Raw genomic sequence first — 24,459 nt, 5'->3', positions numbered from 1 at the left:
TGATATGTCCCTGTTAGGAGGTGCACATTTCGTGACCGCATGCTAACCTTAATTTAGTGAACATGTTCACACGCTCTGGCGTTTTTCTTTTTTCCTGTCAGGGGAGGAGAGCAGTCTGCATCTGAGCGTGAAGCATAGTGTGTGCCAGGTATTGTGTATGCGTGTGTGAGTGTAATACTGACATCCTCTGTGTGACACTAACCATACGTGAGTGTAGCAGCATCTTACTGAGCATTTAGATGGCATGTGTAAAATTAGATGAGGAATGTAGCGGCTAATGTCAATTTTCAACTGTATGTCCAGCTGTTACATTGATCTGTGATGCTAATGTTTACGCTGCTACACGTATTCCTAATGATGTATTACATTAACTCCGCTCTCTATTGTCTGCCTTTAACATTTATAGAAACCAATCTGACATCTTTATCTGTATAACCTTTTGTCACCATTCAGATGGCCTCTAGCACCATCATCTCTTTCCAAACTGTCCCTAAAGCATATGGCATCTTGGAATCCTCCACACCTCGCTAAAGCTTTCACCTCAAACATCCCATTCATTGATTTATTTGCTTTAAGTAGTAGCTTTTCTTATTTTTTATTATTAACCCTCATATGGACAAATCATTTATTTAGATTGGTGTCGAGGCAGTATTTATGGGATTCATTAGAGACCAGAAGAACACTGGCTTTCCTTGCAGGATTGAATTAGAGGGGCTGCCGCTGCACAACCCAGTCATTTATGTTCCTCAAACAGATTTTCAGGAGCATGCCCTCTAGGCTGACAGATCATAACTCATGCTCTGTGTATTCAGGACCTATAGACAAGCTGCGGATAAGCATGTATTGTAATATCAATAGACAAAACAGATCAGTCACCTTTTGCAAACAGAGCAGTAGTGCCTCTGACAGCAAAGCTGTCATCGCCTCCACTTCTTGAATGTCCCCCTGGGACTGCACTTGGATGTTACTCCTTATGAACCTCTACTTTCTCGTAAAGGTTCTCCCCATTAATCACATAACGATATCTATTTTTATTTTATCCTTACACCTATTGAGTAAATCTTAAGAACCCTCAAGGCTTACACTAAGGTGAGTCCAACAGCATACCTCTTGTTTTTAGATGTTGTATTTTAGCTGGTAGTTCATAATGGTCCTGTCATCCTTGGGGTCTACAACTTACATAGCAGATCTCTCGTCGGGAAATATATATTTGCATTCATAAAACTGCATTGATTACAGTAAAGTCATGCATGCCTAAGGCATTATTCCGCTAAATCCAATAAGTCCTTTCGGTCTTCTAAGATACAAAATAACAAGGACGGGCTAGGAACATATTGCATATTGCAAATCAGAAAGCCAGAGTCCCTTATTCGATTTTTATTTGCAGTAGAGAGAAAGTCGTCAGCATGTTTAAAGACAGACTGATTTAGAATACTTTAATGTAAAGGCCATAGTGTATGCATGTAGAAATAAAACTGTGCGAGGAGGGTTATGACGTGTCTTATGAGTTGCGTAGAACTACTTGTACATGGCAGTGACATCTGTGCTTCTTCGACTTTTGTGTTTTATGTTTGATATGCTGGCCATTCCTCTGGAATAAAAACTTTCTGAATCAGTCTGTAAAAACCCACTACACTATTTTTTTCGCTAGTTAGGAAGATTGCTAATTATCAGAAAAATGCTGTTTTTCAGCTTTAGTGCATCTTTGCAGCCATTTCTAGACCCAAAAGAGGTTTGCAAATTAGAGATTTTATTTCTCACCCTCAGGAACTGAAAAGCTTTTATTTATCTTTTTGGCAGTAAATTATATTCCATTGACATTTTTCCATTTAAGATTGATTTATGAGGGAACATACACATGTTCTTTGTTTTTGCTCGCTGTCTATCTTTGTCTTAAAAGCACAAAGAGTGATCCTTGGGTAGGTTTCTTTAAAACCTCTTCATATCTCCAGCCAGAAAGAAGATTAAGATACATCTTGTTATGCCGCCATTTGAATTTTTTGATTTATCCCTCACCACTATCCCCTTTTTTAAATGAGTTTCTTTTCACTTTTCTTTCAGCCTGCACCTCTCTTCAGTTTTATACCATCTCTGCGGTATGAATACCATGTCGGTTTTAAACCGTTCCTGCATCTGACTTTCTAAACCTTCCCCATGGCGCTGTAAATGTTCTTTATCTCTTCCTTCAGCTGACATACCTCTCTATATCTTCTTCTCTGTAAGCTCTCTTTATAGCACTGTCACTGCTTCCTAAATCCTAAGCCCTCCCTGCAGCATTACACTAATTTGTCCATTTGCTGCGTTGTAAAAGTGATTCTCACGGCCGATGTCAAAAACCACCATTCCCTATATGTAAAGTTTCTTTGGAACTTCAACATGGTATGAAATAATAAGCCTGACTTACATCGTTCTGCCCTGAAATTAACCTCTCCTTACCAAGGCTTTTTAGTGCCATAATTATGTGTTTGTACCCACACAAATAAAACATCCCTTTTAAAATAAAGAAATAAACAAGGCTTTAATTTGTAACCATAGAAACATGCAAAAAATATTTGTGAGTGCTAGTATGTATAAAAACATCCCCGGATTACAGACCCCTCATACATATTTGTTGCAGTGCCATATGGATAGAGATTCCTTTAGAGATCTCTCGTATATCTTATGTATGTCAGTGATGTCACAATTACATCACAGAGCTCACTTTGTTGTTTTTTTTATTTCTCATTTTTATTTATATTTCATTAAAAATATACTTTTTGTTTCTCTCGCTCTTCTGATCTCCCTTTCACTGATCACACTATGATCAGCAAGTGAGGCTCCGTAGACTTGCATTGCTTATCACAATGTGTGCCATCAGAGATCCTTGCCGGTTCTAGACAAACCAAAAATTGCATTGTGGAAAAAGAATTTGCACACACTTATATAAAATCATGCAAAGCTAGTCTTTGTTCAAACAAAACTGTATGAAAGTTATCCAGCTAACTGTGTGCATACCTAACCATGTACCTATTAGATAAGGCAGTATGGACATGCCTTAATGTTTCACATGAACACTGCTTGTAGTGTGACACTGATATACATGGACACACAAAAGCATAATGCACAAACATGCATGCATACACACATACATATGTAGAATAGGGACAACTACTTGCATTGATAGCGATATCTCCACACAAATACAAACTCATATTCAAGCTCTGAGCTATGGGATTTTGACAGTAAGCCAGATTCTTGCCTTTTCCTTCCAAGCAGAGAGCCACACAGCTTCTACTCTGACTGTATGTGACCACAAAATGGTGGTCTTGCTGGCTGATCCTGCCGCGTGACGGGAAGCATGAAGCTGACTCGCTGATACCCATAATGAAGTCTGCTTGTGTACTCACAATACCCCTGCTGTAGTGGAGGGTCCCCAAGCACCACGTACGGGGGTTCCTGTCTGGGACCCCACAACACTCAGCACAGCAAGTACCGTGCAGCGCTGAAATGCCCGTAAATTACACTGCAGCAAAGGGTTGTGGGCCAATTGCCCCATTGCTAATCCCTGGATTTGAGAAATTTTAGAAAGTGCTATTCTCCCTACTATGTTGAACGTAGCACCTTTTGTAGGTAAAAGCACCATTAAAAAGGTTTAATTGTTTTGTGGCACTCAAGCAGGCACTGATGGGCAGTTGCCATAGTAACTAATAAAAAATGTCTTACGTTTCTGTTTTTAGGTGAGTAAATCTTCAGAGGCTGATAATAAAATGCCACATCTGTTTAGGTTTTATTTGCTTAAGATACTAGATACTAGTCAATAATGGTTTCTTAAATTGGAGTTAACACTTAAGAAATGGTTTAGATGAACTACATACTGCATATGTATGTCCCCTCCTCCCATACTTTTGCCTTCTATCATTCTGTTACTGTTTTATAAGGTATTATCTCACTTAGTGACGCGGTTCTGTTTGGCTCTTTCTTCTGTCATCCTGACGCAGTCTGATTTGGGTCCTCCCCTTGTCATGCCGACATTGTTCACCCCCCGATGATTGATGCTGCTTCATACTCTTCCAGTATCATTACTGCAATGCGCTCCTCACCCATTTCTTCAGTTGCTCATATTGTTTCACATCACTCTCACCTTTGTAACCATCTCAATCATTGTCTCATTTCTCCTCATACTGTGCCCCCCGCATTAAAACCACATCTAGGTACAGCTTGTGTCTGTCTTCAGCCACTGATGCTGCCCCATACCAGTTACTGACATATTGCTTTCCTAGCCGCCGATACTTTGTGCTCCTGTATTCCCTGATACTGCCGTGTGCCGTCTCCCCGTTCCCTCTTCAATAAATGCTTTGCTTTCCAGTAACTGATACTGTTGTCCCCCCACCTATCCAATCGCTGCCATTACTCTGTGCCCCCCCGCCGCAGTAACTAACAGTGCAAATAAAATATAATGAGACTCCTAGTAAATTATTAAGTTTTGTAATTGTGATTTCGTGCTTCATGAGATATGGATATTTAATCCCCATGGATCCCCTACTCTTTCTCTCTTAACTCGGTATATACTTCTTCTAGAGCAATTAAATAGAGGGCCCAGTGGATCCCTTATTCACAGATATTGTGCATTTCCAAGGTTAACGCTGACATTGCCGACTTGTAATCGCAGGGTATCCCTCTTTATCGCAGCTCTGTCTCGCCTCGTACCCCACCCTTCACACACGAGGTGTTCCATTTTCCAGGGGAAGCCATCCATCCCACATCACTTTTAATTGGATGCGAGAGCCAAGCTGGTCGGCGGAGAGAATGGGGGCAGCCGGAGGCGCCCCTAGGGAATCCCCCCTCCCTCCTTTCCCTGCTGGTATTTCAGTGTGCAGCAGAGCGGAAACTTAACAGAGTTTTCAGCCTGCCTGTAATAACCATCAGGGTCCCCGGCGCTGTCTCAGTTACAACAGGTTTTTCCCCCGCAGAAAAAAAAAAAATTCACCTTGTTTAACTCAATGGTTATTTGCTCCTTTTAGAACACAAATATTAAAGTGTAAAATATATTATTGTGCTGTAGGGAGTCTATTTCGCCAATGGCAACATAATACCGTGTAAAGAGTTGAATGAGATGGAATTAATTAGGATAATTAAATCAAGGGGGTTTTCATGTCGGCTCATTGAATCTTTTGTCAGACCACAATCGTGTTGCGATGCACTGTAAGTTCCCTGTGTGTGTTCTGTGCAGTGCTGAATCACACTTTGCTATCTGGGGTTGGTGGATGCCAGGAATACTCTACAGTAGGCACAATGCATTCTGATTGGTAGAGCACTGAGGTCATGGTGGGACAGGAAAGGGCCTCCCCATAAACCGGTGCCACAAAGTTGGAAGGATATCATTGTTTCAAGTGTCTTTGTATGCTGTAGCATTAACTTTACCCTTCACTTGACAAACCGCCTCGAACCATTATCCCTCCTCCACCAAACTTTACCAGAATACATAGCGCCTACTGCAAAGTTTGGCCTGCACGGAACCCTGACCTTAACGCCATGGAACAATTGGGAGGTATTGGAATGCCGATTGCAAATACTACATTGGCTGGATGGGTACTAGTTCAGTAATGACATATAAAAAATGAGTATATTTCACTCACGGAGAATATGCTTAACTTTTTCAGCCAGGTAGGCAAAGCAGTAGGGGGTGTGAAAGAAAGCATAATTATGGGGTTGCGGTTGGTGAAGTACTCAGCCCTTAGTTTCCTATTGTCAGCCAAATAGACTTTCCTTCAGGGGCGTAACTAGACCCCTCAGGGCCCGGGTGCGAGAATCTGTTAAGGGCCCCCCCCACCCCCCAAAAAAAACATGATTTTTCAACAAATTCAACAAATTCAATTTACATATTGAATCATATCTGTAAAAAAAAAATCAAAGAAAAAGGGGCGCATGTACAAAGGGCATAATCAAAGAAAAAGGGACGCATGTACATAGGGCCCCTTTTGTACATGCGCCCCTTTTTCTTTGAATACATAATCTTTCCACCAAAACAGCCCGCCTGTGGCATCTTTGCCACCAAAACAGCCCGCCTGTGGCATCTTTGCCACCAAAACAGCCCGCCTGTGGCATCTTTGGCCCCATAACAGCCCGCCTGAGGCATCTTTGGCCCCATAACAGCCCGCCTGTGGCATCTTTGGCCCCATAACAGCCCACCTGTGGCATCTTTGCCACCATAACAGCCCTCCTGTGGCATCTTTGCCACCATAACAGCCCTCCTGTGGCATCTTTGGCCCCATAACAGCCTGCCTGTGGCATCTTTGGCCCCATAACAGCCCGCCTGTGGCATCTTTGCCACCATAACAGCCCTCCTGTGGCATCTTTGCCACCATAACAGCCCTCCTGTGGCATCTTTGGCCCCATAACAGCCCGCCTGTGGCATCTTTGGCCCCATAACAGCCCGCCTGTGGCATCTTTGGCCCCATAACAGCCCGCCTGTGGCATCTTTGGCCCCATAACAGCCCGCCTGTGGCATCTTTGCCACCATAACAACCCTCCTGTGGCATCTTTGCCACCATAACAGCCCTCCTGTGGCATCTTTGGCCCCATAACAGGCCGCCTGTGGCATCTTTGGCCCTATAACAGCCCGCCTGTGGCATCTTTGGCCCCATAACAGCCCGCCTGTGGCATCTTTGCCACCATAACAACCCTCCTGTGGCATCTTTGCCACCATAACAGCCCTCCTGTGGCATCTTTGGCCCCATAACAGGCCGCCTGTGGCATCTTTGGCCCTATAACAGCCCGCCTGTGGCATCTTTGGCCCCATAACAGCCCGCCTGTGGCATCTTTGGCCCCATAACAGCCCGCCTGTGGCATCTTTGCCACCATAACAGTCCTCCTGTGGCATCTTTGGCCCCATAACAGCCCACCTGTGGCATCTTTGCCACCATAACAGCCCTCCTGTGGCATCTTTGGCCCCAAAACAGCCCTCCTGCGGCATCTTTCCACCAAAACAGCCTGACTGTGGTATCTTTGCCCCCCCCTTACACATCCATGTTATCTCTCTCACACACACACACACACACACACACACACACATACATATTAATTCACAAATATTTACTCACTAATTTACAGATAATCCATTCAATCATTCAGATATTCATACATTGATACTCATTAATTCCCTCATTCAGATACTCATTTACATATACTCATTCACAAACATTCATTCACTCACTCCTTCACAGATATTCATTAATTCTCTCACTCAATCTCAAATACTCCTTCATGCAGCCTCCCCTTACCTGAACAACCGAAGACGTAAAAAGTATGTGCCGCTCGGCGCTCGCAGACCAACCTGTTCAGTGCACAGTGGGAAGCAGATGCGCAGCAGGGTCATGTGACGTACGTCACGTACGTCACGTGACTGTTGGATTCCTGCGTCCTCGGCTCGCGCGCGTCTGCCAGTAAGTAGCGGCCCCCCGCGGAATTAATCGTGGGGGTTGCCCGGGCCCCCTAGAGTGGCGGCCCAGTCGCAGCTGCTGCAGGGTTAAGGGGCAAGTGCCCCTTTTGCCCTAACTTGTAGAGGCCGCATAGGCCCGGTCAGTCCGGTCCTGACTGGGCCTATTTTAAGGTAGGGGGCTGGAGCTTCAGCTCCATCAGCCCCTGCGTGAATCCGGCCCTGGGCTGCCCGGCCCACCGGGCAAATGCCCGGTGTGCCCGATGGCCAGTCCGGGCCTGACTCTGAGCGTGAGGGGGCGGAGCTTTCGCCCCTCACGCTGCATCAATGACTAGGCGGCCGTCGCCAGCTCCGTGGCCCGGCTTGCCTTATTTAAAAAAAAACAAAAAAAAAACCCCGGAAAAAATATTTCGGGCGGCCCCTTGGCTTGGGCCCCCCTGCCGCCGTGGCCCGATTTAGGGCGGCCCCTTGGCTTGGGCCCCCTTGCCGCCGTGGCCCGATTTCGGGCGGCCCCTTGGCTTGGGCCCCCTTGCCGCCGGGGCCCGATTTCGGGCGGCCCCTTGGCTTGGGCCCCCCTGCCACCGGGGCCCGGTCGCAGTCGCGACCCCTGCGACCCCGGTAGTTCCTTGAAACTGGCCACGGTAGGCTCCCGGGAGGTGGCCCTATTCTGGGGAGTGGCTTCTTCAGGGGAAGTGCTAGCTATATGTGTAGATAGGGCTAGCCCAAGAGAGTAGGCAATGGAGTGGACAAGGCTAAGCATCACTTGCCTGTGTAGAGAAAGTGGAAACTGACCTGGGGAGGTAGCACTGCACCAGGGTTCCCAGGAATGCAAGCATGAACCCCCCCTCACCACCACTGCAGATCATACCTATTGTGATCAGGAAAACAAGTCTGCAGAAGCCATGCTTCCTAATCACTGTGTAATCAGCACATAAATAGATCAGAGTGAGAAGAGTTCCTACCTCTCTAGTACATAAAAAAAGATAAATGTAAAATGAGAAAATATAGAGTCTCTGGAAATGTCACTGTGACATTAGGAGTGCCTTCTAGTTGCAAGAGAGGTCGCTGAGCTCCACAAAGACCCTAAGGGAGGTTCACTAGTTATGAGTGGGAAAAAAACAAACGGTTGAAAACAAAAATGTAGAAGGTTCCCAAATACCTCATACCCTTCCCAGTAAAAATACAAAATAAAATCCCTTTGTGGCCCACCACTGGTCTCCCTGGAGTAATATGGCCCTTGTCGCTTTATGTTGAGCAGGCCTGCAAGCACTGCGTACACTTGTCATTGTAATCTGGCCTCAACTTTGCCACTGTCCACCCTCGCTACATTGATGAATTGCCCCTTCTGTCTGTTTACGTTTTCTCTATGATTAATGATCTGTGGCGTGACCGCAATCCCACAGCGTAAGTCAGTTGTCAGTTTGGGAGATCTCTGAGTGCGCTGTATTGTTTGCTGCATTGTAACATCACCTCAAATCATCAGGGAGCTGCTGCATATATTAATTTATAAATTTCAATCGAGAAGTTCTGTTATCCCCTTCATTAAGTCTTACCAAAGCTGCATTTCACTTGAAGTATTAGTGGTTTTTTTTGATCCCGAGCTTTTCATATACAGCTATGTTGTATTGTGATGTAGCGCTACATCACAACGATTATTTTCATAATCGATCAGTTGGCGAATCAGTTTTTTTTTCCTCAATTAATTAGATAAAAAAAATCTGCCATTTTTTTAAATCTATTTAAAATAATTTAATTAGGGGACCAGGGAAATAATGATGGGAACTGGGGACCAGATCAAACCGAAGGGTGTTTGCAGACCGGAGGATGGGAGGGGTTTGATGGGGGGGGTGAGATGGAATAAGAGACAGAGAGACTGGGGGGCATATCGGACCCAATAATGGTAGGGAGTTAATGAGCGGAATAGGAGAGTTAATGATGAGAGAGACTGGGGACCAGATCAGACCGAAGGCTGGGAGAGAGGGACATGCAGTTTAACTTTAAAACAATAGTGCGTGCTGTACCCAGACCAACTAATCGTTAATGAAAACTGTTGTTTTAGCCCTATTGTGATGCTCCGTTAAGGCAGTTCTTAACATATTTAATAAAGGTTTTTTGAATTTCTGTGGATGAGCAATTCATATGTCAAACTTGTTTTTTATTCTTACTTCATGAAGTATTCACAGTATGCATTTAGCAGTGGGATGTTTGGAGCATGCATTGGGCAGTCTTGTGTGGAAATGATCAAATGATCAAAAAGAGGTTAATTGCTGCTTATATCTGACTTGTGTGTCTTAAAGACTTAATGGTAACTGAATGCAAGGATGTGATATATCTGTTAAGGGGAGTGTGGTTAATTTCTATTCTTGAAGTCTTATCAGGTAATCTATATTCTTTACGTTTGTGGGCAAGATAGTTTTGTTTTTTTTATTTTTTTTTGTGGTTCTGTATTCTTAATGATTTGACAAAATGAAAGAGCTGTTGGTCATAAGTTGTAGTAAGGAGTAAATAAACTTTCTTTTTCACTTAGTGTTATAAGAAGTCTATGTATGTGTATATATAATATTATAAACACACATTTTACCTGTCACTTGAATCACACTGTGCTAACATATTTTTATATGCATTTAGAATTCATTGGGATTGGATGTCTGGCTAACTTGATTTGCTTAATTTTACCTAAACATTATAAAGTCTCCTATGCCCCTTGTTCAGCCGCAGTTGGTGGTGCATAGCTGCCTGATGTGACCCGCTTGGCAAGTTAATGTTTATGAATCATGGCAGGTGCATTTATTAGTAATTTGTCCACTATAAAAAAATGTAAGGCCCCATGAGCATACAACAGAGAGCTGACCCAATTCAGAGTCACTGTTCAACTGGCACCTCTTAACTTCTTTATGCACCCTGGGCTAGGGCATTCCTAGCATTGTTAACGCAAAGGGATGTTTAGATGAAAGTAACTACTTCAAATAGGAATTGTATTTTTGCTCCTTTTCTTCCGAAATCTTTGCCTCTGGTAGATGCACTTGGACCTATGCTCTTAGACAAAAAAAACAATTTTCAAAGAAACCTTTGTAGTTCTATCGGCTTTTTCAACATCGACTCCTACAAAGTGCGTCTGCGATGAGCTCAACTACCTCTAACTATTGTTGTCAGTTGTCAAAATTTCAGTCCCATTAGCGTAAAATAATCGTCAACCTTACAGCACTGTGAAAACGTTTTAGGCATGCGCGGAAAAAAAAATGCCGTAAAGTAAGAAGGCTATGAAAAGTAGACATGTTACTCAGAAGAGAAATCTCAATCAAACCAACATTTGTTGTGACCGCCCCTTGCCTTCAAAACCGAATTATCTCTGCTAGGTACACTCGCACACAGTTTTCTCAGGAACTCGGCAGGCAGGTTGCTCCAAACATCTTGGAGAGCTAACCTCGGTTCTTCTGTGGATTCAGGCAGCCTCAGTTGTTCCTCTCGTTTATGTAATCCCAGACAGACTTGACGTTGAGATCACTTCCTTGTCCGTAGTGGTGGTGGTTCCTTGCAAGTCCAGAGCAGCTTCTGCCATTTTCTGCACTTCCTGTGTTTTTATGAATAGTTGTTCCTACGTCCGATAAATTAGCACCTGTTTGGGGTACCTCGAAGAATTGATTATGTTTTGAAGGCAAAGGGTGTTCTAAATCACATCAATATTTGGCAATTGGTGAAAAGACCTCAAAGGGAACTAACAATATGCATTGTTAGCCTTGTTTATATGTTTGTTTTTTCTCTTTTTCCAGTTTCTAAAACATCTAAAATTAGACTGCTCACCTGTGTCTGCTCACCCCTACCCTGTTTTGTTGATATTGCAACATTACTTGTTGAAAAATAACTAGACTGTTTAATATGATCTCACCATATTTTAGGAATTATGTTAACAAACAGTATGAAAAAGTGCTAGAATTAGCCTAATAAATCTTTGTGAAATGAAAGGCCACTCAGCTTTTCAGCCCTTAAAAAGAACCGCTTCTACAACCTCCATAAGCCGGGCTTCCAGCAGATTTCTGACTGCTGGGGAGCTTACGCTTCATGGTTTTCGGGCAGCAGCCAGAGTGTCCTATGTGAGTCGCATACAGTGATGTAAGCACAACATGCATTAAGACATTTTAAGTGCCTCTGCTTTTATGGGGAAATGTGTGATTTTATAATTTATTTATAGGGCTGTAAATTGCAGGCAAAAATGTTGTTTCCGAAAGAGAATTCCTCTAGAGCTCAAACCACTTTTTTTTTTTTTCTTTCCCTCCCCACTTGGCCAGTCCGATGCTTATGATTGACCCACCTCCCTTACTGACCATTCTGTGATTAGAGCCTTCAGAAGCTCTTATTTTAAGTACAAAGCAGTGGAAAATGGGTTGGCATTATGCCAATGCCTATACAAGTTGCTAAGTGACAGCACAGAGGATGACAGTGAGATTCTGCTAGAATCCGTCTTTCATTTAACTATGGTGTGTGTCCCTTTTTAAGAGCAGATGTCATTTGCAGTGCTATTTTACATCTACAATCAATATATTTGCTTTATCCTTTCTTCATTTCTCTTTTACAGCTTACACTGCAGAGCACACAGTGCAGGGTGGCTTTCTTTGAAGAATTGTAAGACATCACCAGCGTGATCCAGACAACCGCAGTTTGCCCAAGGACATACTTACCCTGGACTAGCCTCATTGACTTAATGCAACACCGCGATACATCATCATAACTGTGACGAGGGACATCCTTCAATTTATCCCAACTGCATTTCCATATGATAATTTGCACCTGTGTTGTCTCCTTGCTGCATTTTAAACCATTCAATTTTAAAGCACTGCATTTGCAAGGTCATTCAAACATCTTAAAAGTGTCATTGTTTGTCACTTCTACTTTTTACTTTTTGAAGTGGGTTATACACAATAGAACCTTCCCCACTTTGCAACAAAGCATTCACTTTGACCCAAGGAAAGCCATTTGTGGTATTCTGGTTAACTGTTGAGGGCCGCAGGACACATAAGCCTGTTCTAGCTTGTGTGTGGTCTAGCTCATCTCCTCCTGGTCCTGCTGCTCATCTACCAACCTCAATCACTAACTTCTACATCTGTGATATCACACGACAGGAGGGCACTTCATGAGGAGGGAGGAGGCAGTTGTTTGAAGAGGCGATGCTGCCATGACCTAATTCAGTTTGTGCTGATGGATTTTAAAAATAAAATTGCAGTATTTTTATATGTATATTTTATATACACCCTCTGTCCTCATTAGGCTTAAGGTTGCAGAACGTGTGTTTTGTATGTGTGGAAGAGTGGTTTCAATATTATGACTTGCTTTAATAAAAAAAAAATCATCTTAATTGCGTTGTTTTGTTATTTAGATTCCAGGGTTATCCGAAATATTGTAAATAGAAATATCAAATTTTGTGAAATGCTCTGCATATTGGGGGGGGGGAGTGTCGACTGGTTTTAATGTGAATTTTTTGAAGATGAAGAAACTCCTGCTGTTTGTGGAGGAGAGAAAGAAAAATCCTGCAAGACACCGAAATGTAGGGAAAGCTCCGCAGATGAAGGAAATTGATGTGAAGTTTGTAAATACCTAGACATGCATAAGGATTTGCACCTTAGTAATTTGCCAGTATATCTGAATCCGAGATCTGGACGTACTGTATATTTCTAAGCAAAGACCTGGCTCAAAAGACAGGATTTGAATGCCAAAAATGCCCTCTTTGTGAAGTAGAGACCTGCAGGATCTGAATAATTGATTATTTTTGAACACAATACCAAAATCTCCCTTTTTAAATAACATTTCATGAACCAGAGAGCTACAATATCAATACCTTGCTATATTTTACTGGACTGAATTCTGCACGTTTTAAAGATTAATGTTTCAGGAACATGAAATTTGCGAGATGTGGAAACCTAGGAATTATTCAGTGCAACTTTGCAGGAAAGTTGTAGTTTCAACCTCACAAGCTTCTCAATGTGTTGTGAAGAGCCAACCCTAAAGGGATGGCTGAGTAGCATAATGCATACTTCAAGACCTCACAATCGGTAAAATATATATTGTGCAAGAGTGTCCAAATTCTTGCAAGGGAAACACAATAGGGTCAGCCATTCCTGAAGCTAATAACCTGGTATGGGGACTCGACTGCAAATGCTTTTTATTATTATGAATACATGTGTGTGTGTAAGATACTTTAGTGGACTGTAGAATTTAAAAAGCTCACAGTCCATGTTTTGGCACAAATTGCTGTTTTTTAGATTTATCTGGATATAAGCTATTTTGGTTAAAAAGCCTTTCTTTTGAGCTATGCATAAACCCAGACTAATAAGCTAAGCTGGAGCAGCCATCTTTTGTAGATGACCATGGGTGTGGTGTTGTCCCTCATTACAAATAACCCAGTTTTGCAGAGTTTTGACTAGAGCGTGATCTATAAATGGAATGTTCTAGCTTTTTAATGAGAATTGGGGTCATATATTTGGAAGTATTGGCCAGGCTACCATCCATACACTTTTATTTCCCAAACTTTTGTGTGGCTGTTTTTTTAAATAATGCATTGGGGGCAATCCGGTCCTAGTGACACTACAAAGAAAGTTGTTACCAATAACTGACCATTTAGAATCGTTTCATCATTTTTTCTCCTATATATTTACAAGCATGATTTCTAGCACAATACAAGATTTTGCTTCACCTATAAAAAATAGAACTGTCATTTGTTTTACTGCAATGAGCACTTTAAAGAAATATTTAACTTTTTAAGTAACTGATTCTCTATTTTTTTTACTTAAGAAATTGATGTACATCTATCACAATGTAATCAGCTATAGATAACACATTATCCATGTTTTCCAGGACACATCATTTTCACTTATTGCTGGCCAGCACAGGCAAAGGGCTGCCCTGCAATGTTGGGAATGTATAAGCTCATAGAGGGAACCAGTTATGCATCATACACTGCAGGGCAATATGTGAAAATGACATACACTCTTACTTAAAATCTGTAGAAGGCATCTGGTTAAGATCCTCCCTATTGATCTAGGTTACAGCTGTGTGAAAGCAGACACTGCTGAACCTAGAAAAAGTAACTTGTAACTTCTGGAACGATGTCCTTGGACAGACAAGACCAAAGTGGAGATGTTTGGCCATAATACACAGTGCCACATTTGGCGAAAACCAAACACATCATATCAGCACAAACACCCCATACCAACTGTCACAGTGGTGGAGGGGTGATGATTTGGGCTTATTTTGCAGCCACAGGACCTGAGAGCCTTGCAGTCATTGAATCAACCATAAACACCTCTGTATACCAAATTATTCCAGAGTCATATGTAAGGCCATCTCTCTGACAGCTAAAGCTTGGCCGAAATTGGGTCATGCAGCAGGACAATGATCCCAAACACACCAGCATATCTACAACAGAATGGCTGAAAAAGAAAATAATCAAGGTGTTGCAATGGCCCAGTCAAAGTCCAGACCTCAACACAATTGAATGCTCTGGCAGGCAGTGGTGTCTCCAGGTTTCATATTTATGGGGGGGACAGGGACCAAAGTAGGGGGGCAATTATAAAACGCTACATATACATACAGTATCTCACATTTTTGTAAATATTTTATTATATCTTTTCATGACACTCTGAAGAAATGACACTCTGCTACAATGTAAAGTAGTTAGTGTACAGCCTGTATAAGAGTGTACATTTGCTGTCCCCTCAAAATAACTCAACACACAGCCATTAATGTCTAAACCTTGGCAACAAAAGTGAGTACACCCTAAGTGAAAATGTCCACATTGGGCCCAAAGTGTCAATATTTTGTGTGGCCGCCATTAACCCTCTTGGGCATGGAGACCTTGCGCTACCCCACCTTCCTTTTGAGGATGCACCACCTCTCTTTTACTTACTCCCTGTAGTTCAGGTATAGATCAAATAAACAACATATGTAAACAGCACTGCATGTATAGATCAACTGAATAATACATAAAACCCCTGTATTTGCAGGTATACATGAATAGTGTATGGAAACATAACATAGCAGGTACAGATTAACACACAAACCCAGCTTTGCATGTATAGATCAATTGAAATTCACATGTGAACTCAGCACTGAAGGTATAGATCAAATAAACAGAATCAGACATACAAATCCTGTATTTGCAGGTATACAATAATAATGTATGGAAACCCAGCATTGCAGGTATAGATCAACTCGAAATCCCATGTACTGAGGGTATTGATCAAATAAACAGCACATGCATGTATAGATCAATTGAATAAGTCATACAAACCCTGTATTTGCAGGTATACATGAATAATGTATGGAAACATACCATCAACAGAATAACACAAAAACTCAGCTTTGTATGTATAGATCAATTGGAATTCACATAAAAGCTCAGCATTAAAGGTATAGATTAAAAAAAACTCACACCCCAGCCTTGGCGTCCACATTGCCAACATAGAACCTGACCAGCACCCAAATTACACACATATGACGTGCCATCTTTGTCCCCAAGCAGCCCAGCATGAGTCAACTTTGTCCCCAAACAGCATGTCCTGTGCCATCTTTGTCAAATAAACATCCTGCCCGTGCCATCTTGGTCCCCAAGGCTTAAACACCCTGCTTGTGCCATCTTTGCCTTTCCTCAAATCAATTATACATCTATGATACAGACAAATACTTTTATAGTCACTCACCAATTCACACTTTCATTCACACAATCATTTATTCTCTCACTCAAATCATTTACACACATTAATTAATGCATTCTTGCAAATTCATTAATTCTCTCTTTCATTCACACAATTCATCAACATATTAATTCATACTCCCAATCATTCAGACAATTCATCCACACAGTAATTCATACTCTCACTCATTCACACAAATCATACACACATTAATTCATTCTCTCACTCATTCACACAATTCATATACACATTAATTAATTCTCTCACTCATTCACACAATTCATACAAGGATTTATTTATTCATTCTCTCACTCATTCACACAATGCATCCACACCTTTATTCATTAATTCTCTGACTCATTCTCACTCTTTATCTATTTCAATATTCTTACTACCCTCCTTTCTACCCCCTCTCCCTCCCTTTTCTCACTATCTCTCCCTCCTTTTCTCACACTCTACCCCCTCTCCCCCTTTCGACCCTCTCCTCCCTTTGTAGTTCACTTACCTTGGAGAAGTCTTGCAGTGGAAGCGCGAGTCGTCTGTCTTGCTGTCTCTCTCTCTCTTCCGCGTCAATCTGAAAAAAAACCCCAGCGTTTCAATTGGGGGGGCATAGCATGATGTAGGGGCACAGATGATTGTTATAATGTCATGATACGTAAAACCATATAATTCAAAGAGGGTGTACTTTCTTTTTCACACAACTGTAGGTAGAAATCTGTAGATGTAATAAAATTAAATGAAAGATATCTTTCCTCAGAGGATACCAAAGCCAGGGGCCACTCAGACCTGAGCTGTATCATTTAATGTTTTATATAGGTGATAATACTCAAACCTCATCTTGAACATTTTTCTTACAGTACAGATCATAATTGAAATCTCTGCTTGAACAAATTGAGGTCCGATTAAGAACTGTTATTTCTGTCAGACCTTTGAGGTCTAGTTTTGAAATTCCGTATAAAATACATTTATTTACTAAATTTTGAAAGGACCTGGTATATGATAATCATGTTATTCACTAAAGTCACCATGGGAGTATAATTTGTCTCATGTGAAGAGAATTCCCCAAAGAGTTCTCGATGAATTACGTAGGGCCTCAATAATCCAGGAAGAGTTTGAAATGACGTGGAGTTTCTACATCATACGCCGTATTTACAGAAGAAAATAGCAGAATAACAAGATATTTAAGGTTTATTTCATTGATCCCAGGCTGTGTTTAATTATTACTCTTATATATTAATTTCTACAGCAACATCATAATTAGCAGAAATCAAAAAGGTGTTGCTGCTTGGCTCCTAACTAATAACATTTATTTAAATTTTTAGGGAGGAATCATAACACTTTAAATAAAATGTTCTTCTGTATTTGTTAAGTATTTAAGGAGTTAACATTAGCAATGCCCTCATGGGGACATTTGTCCCTTATTTAATCTGCAGGCTGAACATGTAGTTACAGCAGAACAGAGTGCATGAGGGAGCTTTGAAGGAGAGAAGCGGTATTGCCCATTCTCCCGTAATCCTTAATTTGTAGGTACTGGGTCTTCTCATCACCATATAAATAGCCCTTATTTAATCTAATTTACGTTCTGGAACAATTCTCTTGTGTGTCTTGGGTAGAATTTAAAATCTCCTCACCTCTTTGTTTTTCACAAATAGATTTTCCTGTGTTGTCGGAGTGTGCTTCCACGGCTGAATTCTTAATGATCTTCAAACATGTTCAGAAAATCAGTGATACTATGTTGCATTTCTGTATGCGGTAATATAACCCAATAAACCATAGACTTAAAATTGTAGCATCTAGATGCAGTGATCAAATGCATGATACTTCAAAGGGGAAATGAATAAAAAGTCTTTTATCTTAACCCATTTTTTTAATATTGGTAACCACTTGGGTTTTAAAAAAATAAATAATGTTTCTTGAACAGTTATATTGAATAGTAAAGCTTTTTGGGAAATCAGAGGTATCTTTTTCGGAAACAGAGGAAGAGACCCCTGGGGTCCTGACATATTATGAGACTCTAAATATTTTTCTAGGATGGTTCAATAAAAGGTGTCGACTTCAAATAAAGACTGCTTCTGCTCTTGGACCAATATGTCTATACCCATTTTTATACATGGGAAATTGCCAGTGTGGGCTACCCGGAGCTCTCCCTCTGTTGGCTTCACGAGAAGCAGGGCTAGCCATATGTGGAGCTGAGAGTAGAGGGGAGTAGTCATGTCCAAACACTGCTCCCTTGCCCAGAGAAAGAGAAAAGTCACCCAGAGACTCCAGGTCAAACCTGGAGAGTTCCCAGGTATGCCTATTTTCCTTGAATAGTCAAGGTACATTTCCGAAGAAGATGTGGTATGTTTAAAGCTGCACCCGCAATGCAATGATTTTTCAGGTGAGAATGGAAAGGTGGGCATTCATCAAAAGCTGCATTGTTGTTCTGTGGCTAATTCTCACATGCCTCTTGTTCTCCCTGAAGATCTATTTTAATTTCACTTTTCAGTCCAATATATCATACAATGGTTGTTCTGCCAGCATTCACATGCAGCTCTCTGTAACTGCCAATAAAGCATATATGTTAGATCTAACAGATGATCTGTTTGCAATGAGAGTACAGAGAAAATGTATTTATCCATATTCTTTTTATATAAGCTCCTGCTGTATAATCCTCGCTCCCGTACACCTGATGGCATTTCTGATTGATGTATTGACACCAAAAGCTGCAGATTGGAAATGCTTCTGTCAGCACGGCTTTCAAACCTCTAGTGTTATATATATACCAGAATCCTTATTGTTTTCTTTTTTTCTTTTTGACTAACCAGTTAATTGCCAAATTGGTAACCACTTGGGTTTTTAAATTTGATCAAATAGGCATACTGTATTTTCAAACTAGGGGTTTTGTTTGAGAAGGATTGGGGTGAGCGACTGAAGTTAGCACATTGTAAATCTGATTTTTCACCTGCACAAAGTAGCGAAAGCGTGGCTCAAAATCAATTTAGGCTGATAAATATTCAAACAGAAATGGAGTTCTGGGATCACATGGGCCCAGAGGAAGCCTGGTTGATCGAACATTCTGTAATTACCACACACAAAAAATCTGCCACTCCATCACTTTCCTGGTAAGAATGTTAAGTAGATAGCTGTTCTGGGGGATTGTGAGACACCATGAAGGAGACATGATATCCAGAAGCTTGGAATAGAGCGAGCACCACTAACACAATGGGGCCACCATTCGGCGATGCAATATACCATCTGCAACGTTCCTCTACGCATGTAGCCAAAAAGACCACAGCTACAAGCCACTTACCACAACCACTTATCTACTAGTCTTATGTTCATCAATTTTCATTTCACCGTTTCCATTTTTCTCAATGGAACCTCAACTGTTGGGCTGACATGAGCTACAGCACATGCAGCCATGTATTGTGACCTAGGCCGGCATATCCGGGGGTGGGGTAGCCATTCTGCCCCACAGCAGGGAGCCTCTTTACCTTATGTGTGGGTTTGTCTTAGTCAGTCACCCCTTGAATATATGTATGAATATGTGAATATATTGTAGGAAACATTGCGTAAATTGTTGCCACTATATAAATAAAAGATAATAATATATATTGTTAAACCTTATTACGAGCCCTTTTATTCTGAGCATGATCTGGGCCACTTTAGCCTAAACACTGGTTAATGAGCTTCAAACTACCCAGTATCTGTACTGGGTAGCCTAGAGCTCAATGCTGCAGGGTTGCGTAGATTGTGTGGCCCCACTCCCTTTGCCCCAAAATCCATGAAGGAAATGGTGGGTCTGATAATGTGTGATAGGGTTCCTCGTGTGGCCCTTTGGGATCTGGTACCAGAGGGAGGCCTACCTTTACTCCTTGTATAGGTTTACCATATTAGAAGTTGCCAGATATCTATGCAGTCGTCAAACGGATGTTTACAACAAAGGGACTCTGCGGCAAAAGTCCCTGAGATTGGGTATTTTAGGATGACAGAGGGATTTTCTTCAGCGCCATCGTTCCTCATTAGCCATGATCCGAGCAGAGCGATGGGAACGATGGATCAGGGCAAATGTGTCCATCCTTTTTTTCCTTCACAGGGATTCAATAAGGTGAATAGTGGCAGTTTTCTCAGCCGCGTCTGACACTTTGACAGATGTGCTGGGAATTCATTGCTAAGTCGTTAAGAAAACAAAGACAGTGGTGCGGCTGGGACATTTTTTATTTTATTTATTGGTGGCACTGAATTTGTCACCACACCTTTCTAACCTGATGAGCAGGGTTAATTGGGTGGAAGACACTCAACAAGAGCCGTCGAAAGACATGGCACATTAAAATGATTAGAGGTGAGGAAAGTAAGGGTGAAGGACAGATCTAGGCCGGGAAGTAGCCAGGGAGAAGTACACCGCCAAATAGTTTGTCTAGGAATGACTATGTTGGGGAATCACAAATATTTCAGGGGGGGTGGATGATAAACAGAATGATTAATGATGCAGGTAGCTTCGGGGAAAGTAAACTGTATATTAAAACCAAAGTATGTGGGTCACTAAAATCAGAATAAAATAATGAGCAAATTCATTTACTAAAAATGGGAACTGTCACATCACAACTTTTCAATGAGATTCATTTTTAACAAGCTATTTGGGTTTTTTAAAATCAGTGTAATTGTTTTGAAGCTATGTTTTAATTAAAGGACTATTTTACCTAATGGAAGCTGAGAACTGTGTAGCATTATCTATTGCATTTCATCCTGGTGTCCTATTAGCTTCTCCTTCTACCACTGGTACAAAATCTGCAAGAAGATCACTAGAAGTATTGATTTTGCCGTAATTAGCCTAAATGTCTTTAGCTAACTTGGAATTGCATCTGAAGAAGAGACCCCTGGGGTCTCAAAAAGCCCAATAAAATTCTTGGCCCAATAAAATGTATCGACTTTGACTAAAAACTTCTACCTTTGAGAGAGTAAGTCATTTTTCCATATTCTAAACTTTCAGTATCTCACTATATAGATTAAAATAAGCAATATATTGATATTAAAACCCCACCTTATGTTTATACAATGGGAAATATTCCAGTTGAAAGCCTTTATAGGGGGGGGGTGAGAACAGGATCAAATTAATTGCATTGTAGGTTTGCTGTTGGGTTAACTTTTAAATATGATAACCCCAAAGAAGTACACATATTGTGAAAAAAAATCACAAACTATGGGTGATTTTGATTAATGAAGGAGACAATTGCGCTTTAATGGGAGATCCTAAGAACAGGAGGTCATGATGGCTGCTCCTATATCATACACTCGAAGTGGACTTCATATATTTTACACACACACACATGCCGGTAGATTATTATGCTCATACAAAAGTTGCTAAATAACACAAGACTTTTTTGAGCTGTCATATTTTCTATGTCCTTATAAGGACATAATGTAGCATTGTGGCACGCCCCACTCCCTGCCCACTTCCCCTCCAACCATTGTGTTTTCCTGTGTGCGGGACTAGCGGCTGCCTACCCATGTCAATGAGACCACATCCCGAAAGTAGTCCCTTCATACTGTATGGGGACAGTCCAAAACGATATGGGATATGAGAACAGGGCCGCCTCAACCATTTACTGCCGTCACAGCTGTACCACCTTGACCCAACACTTAAGCCACTAAGAAGAACTTTATCCTCTTAGTAAGGCAACCACATCGGCCATGTTTCCCAGTCCACATAGGTTTTACCGGTTGCTGACAGGTGCATGTAAAGTGCTGCCCTACAATCTATGGGATGCATAACTAACTATTTTCTTTCCATGTGTTTATACATCCCACCTGCTGCATCGCAGTACATATGTCATCAGCCTACCTGAAGGTGGTATGTTTACCAAACGGCAAAGAGTTGTTGAGTGTAAACATTAAATCCATCTGCTCCAGTGAATAAATACCTTTTTTTTATTGCTGAATACAGCCACACCGGTGTGTTTACAGGTTGTGGCGCAGAAAGAGAATAATATCGCCCAATATTGGCATCCTGTCTTGTGCAATGTAGTGTTGTTGATTTTGCTTGCATGTGATCTGTCACAGCTGCCCTTGTTTCAGGAGATGCTAACATTTGTACATAGATAATGCATGGTTAATGCATTGCGGATAAGAACGCTTGCCTTACCTGCTAAATCCTGAATTCTTTAATACACCCCTTTAGGACTACGGGCGTACCGGCTTTCTAGAGAGCCCTTTCAGCACAGTTATGATGCAGCAGAATAAACATCTTACGGGTTTGCAACAGGTGAGAATGTGTTATTTGTCTGAGTGTTATTTCAATCTCATCAACCATCCCGTGTAAACATAACGAGATTAAGCACACAGTGCAATGCTCTGCAGATGGCAATTGCTTATATAATGAGTGCATCTATGTCCATATGGAGGGGGAGTATCTTGGTTCGGAGTATTAGATCCAGATGGATATTTCCAGCTTGGGGTAACCATCTTGATCGTATCTGGAGCTCCTCCCTCTCAATAATGCTTTTAAATTTATCTCCTTACATTTATCTCCGTTTCATTGCTTCCCAGTTTCATCTCCTCCATATGTTTCTATTTACTATGCTTTCCCCGACTGTGCTGCCAAGGGCCTCTGATTCTTTAACATATTACTCAATTTCTAATTTTTCTTCACCTCAAATCCCTGATTCTTCATGTTCTCCCTCCCTTCACCTCCTCTTCTGATATCTCATTAGATCCCCCCAGGGGTCTTAACCATTGTCTGGAACTCCAGTTAAGGACTCTATCTCCTTTTATGCTGTCTAGCCAGATTTCACCCCGAGAATAGGGCCGCTCTTAGATTATAGGGGTCCTAAGTGACACGGTTTTGGGGAGCCTATCTACAGTACAAGAGATGAATGTAAAAAATCCATCAGTAGGCATCCCCTGGAACTCCTTCGTTGGCAGAGGTGATCCTACTATATAAGTATATTAAGCAGCTGCCTATGCACCCATTTGCCTAAAGCGCCCCTTGCCTGCTTTAGCACAGATGTGTCCCAAATAAATATTCTTCTATCTATTAATCAGCCTCTCTGCGTTACTCTTGCTAAATATATATATACATATCAGTCAATACTTTTTAAAAAGAGTCATGGGGCTGAAGTCTTCAGTTTATTAGGAAAAGGAATTCAAAACTCAGATTTCTATCAGGCAGCAAAGCAAACAACATTTATGTTACGCACATGCGCAGGACAACTGTGTGTATGTTGTGTTTGATAACATTTATACTATTGATGGGGATTTGAGTTCAAGCCCCAGATCTCGGACCAGCCTAGTAATAAGTGCCAATATTGGTTTAATTTGGTCCACTGATGGCATAGAGGAATGACCTTTAGCTATGGCCTTAGAGTATGGCCTGATGCCTATTGAAGTCCTGCGTTGTCATTGTTGTCACTCTGTATTTTTCGGAATTCAGGATTGACAAGACATTGTGAGGGATTTAAATCGACACCCGTGATGTTTTATAATGCTGCTACTCCCCTCGTATCCTTCAGGGCTAGTATAGACATATGCCTTATTGTATACGTACGTGACCTATTGAGTGGGCTATTCTCTTTAATGTCCCATAGGTGACCCCTGACATTTTTGCTTGTCTCCACTCGTCTAATTATACGACATCCACGTGTCATAAAGCCCTCTCTACCTCTGTGAATATCGGTATGTCTCGTGCGTGTTTGTGCACTTGAATTGAAAATCCACACATATGTTTTATGTTTTCTGTAGACCTTCAATAGTCAGTGTCTGCCATTATTACTCTAGAACCATAATATAATTGCTTCTAGTTACAGACCAAAAAAAATGAATGGCCCATAGCTGTTTTTGATTGAGGATATCCATATGTTTGGATAGCTTAGTTTTAAACACACACACTTTTTCACTTATTGCTTCTTATGGATAAAGGCATATGATTGTGTGAGGTTAATATCCATACAGGCTAATGTCAGGGCTATTATGACCTGGGGTATTTAGAATAGATATATGCCCGAGTGGTGCTTTATGTCTGCTACTCGGTCAGAGAGAGGGGGCTGGTGATGCTTCAGTGGTGCAGCCTGTGTGAGGTTAGAGTAAATAATCGTGCCATTGTGGTTAAACATAAGCGGTAGCTTTGCCAATGTGCCCACTGCCCTTGGCACGCTGGTGGATTCCCCTTTTAAACGGATATATGAAGGAAGCGTTGGCGATCGCTGGATGAATAATAATAATCCCAATAGCACAGATACAGTGTCTGCAATCCAAGATCACCGAGCTGCAGCCTAAGGTGTGAATACGGATGCGCGGTATATCACGATCTCCTATTCATTATTCTCCGCGCACACGGGCTGTATTGGGGGGTGATGAAGGGTCACTTGTACAGCAGGTCGAACT

At 41.6% G+C, this 24,459-nt stretch overlaps 1 protein-coding gene across 3 annotated transcripts in view; it reads left to right on the top strand.

Moving 5' to 3' along the window:
* NF2 (NF2, moesin-ezrin-radixin like (MERLIN) tumor suppressor) overlaps positions 1-12,626 on the top strand; it is a 30,265-nt gene extending 17,639 nt beyond the window's left edge. For 2 of the 3 annotated variants that reach the window (XM_053468560.1, XM_053468561.1), the window contains exon 17: positions 11,988-12,626. In XM_053468560.1, coding sequence (XP_053324535.1) covers positions 11,988-12,038 — 51 coding nt within the window. In that variant the 3' untranslated portion in view covers positions 12,039-12,626. Of the gene's footprint in view, positions 1-101; positions 149-11,987 lie in introns of all 3 variants that reach the window. The other variant, XM_053468562.1, reaches the window with a different exon arrangement.
* Positions 12,627-24,459: the final 11,833 nt, after the last annotated feature.

This window comes from Spea bombifrons, chromosome 1 (assembly GCF_027358695.1).
Source record: "Spea bombifrons isolate aSpeBom1 chromosome 1, aSpeBom1.2.pri, whole genome shotgun sequence".
Taxonomy (NCBI): Eukaryota; Metazoa; Chordata; class Amphibia; order Anura; family Pelobatidae; genus Spea; species Spea bombifrons.
This window is presented reverse-complemented; position numbering and strand designations above follow the sequence as displayed.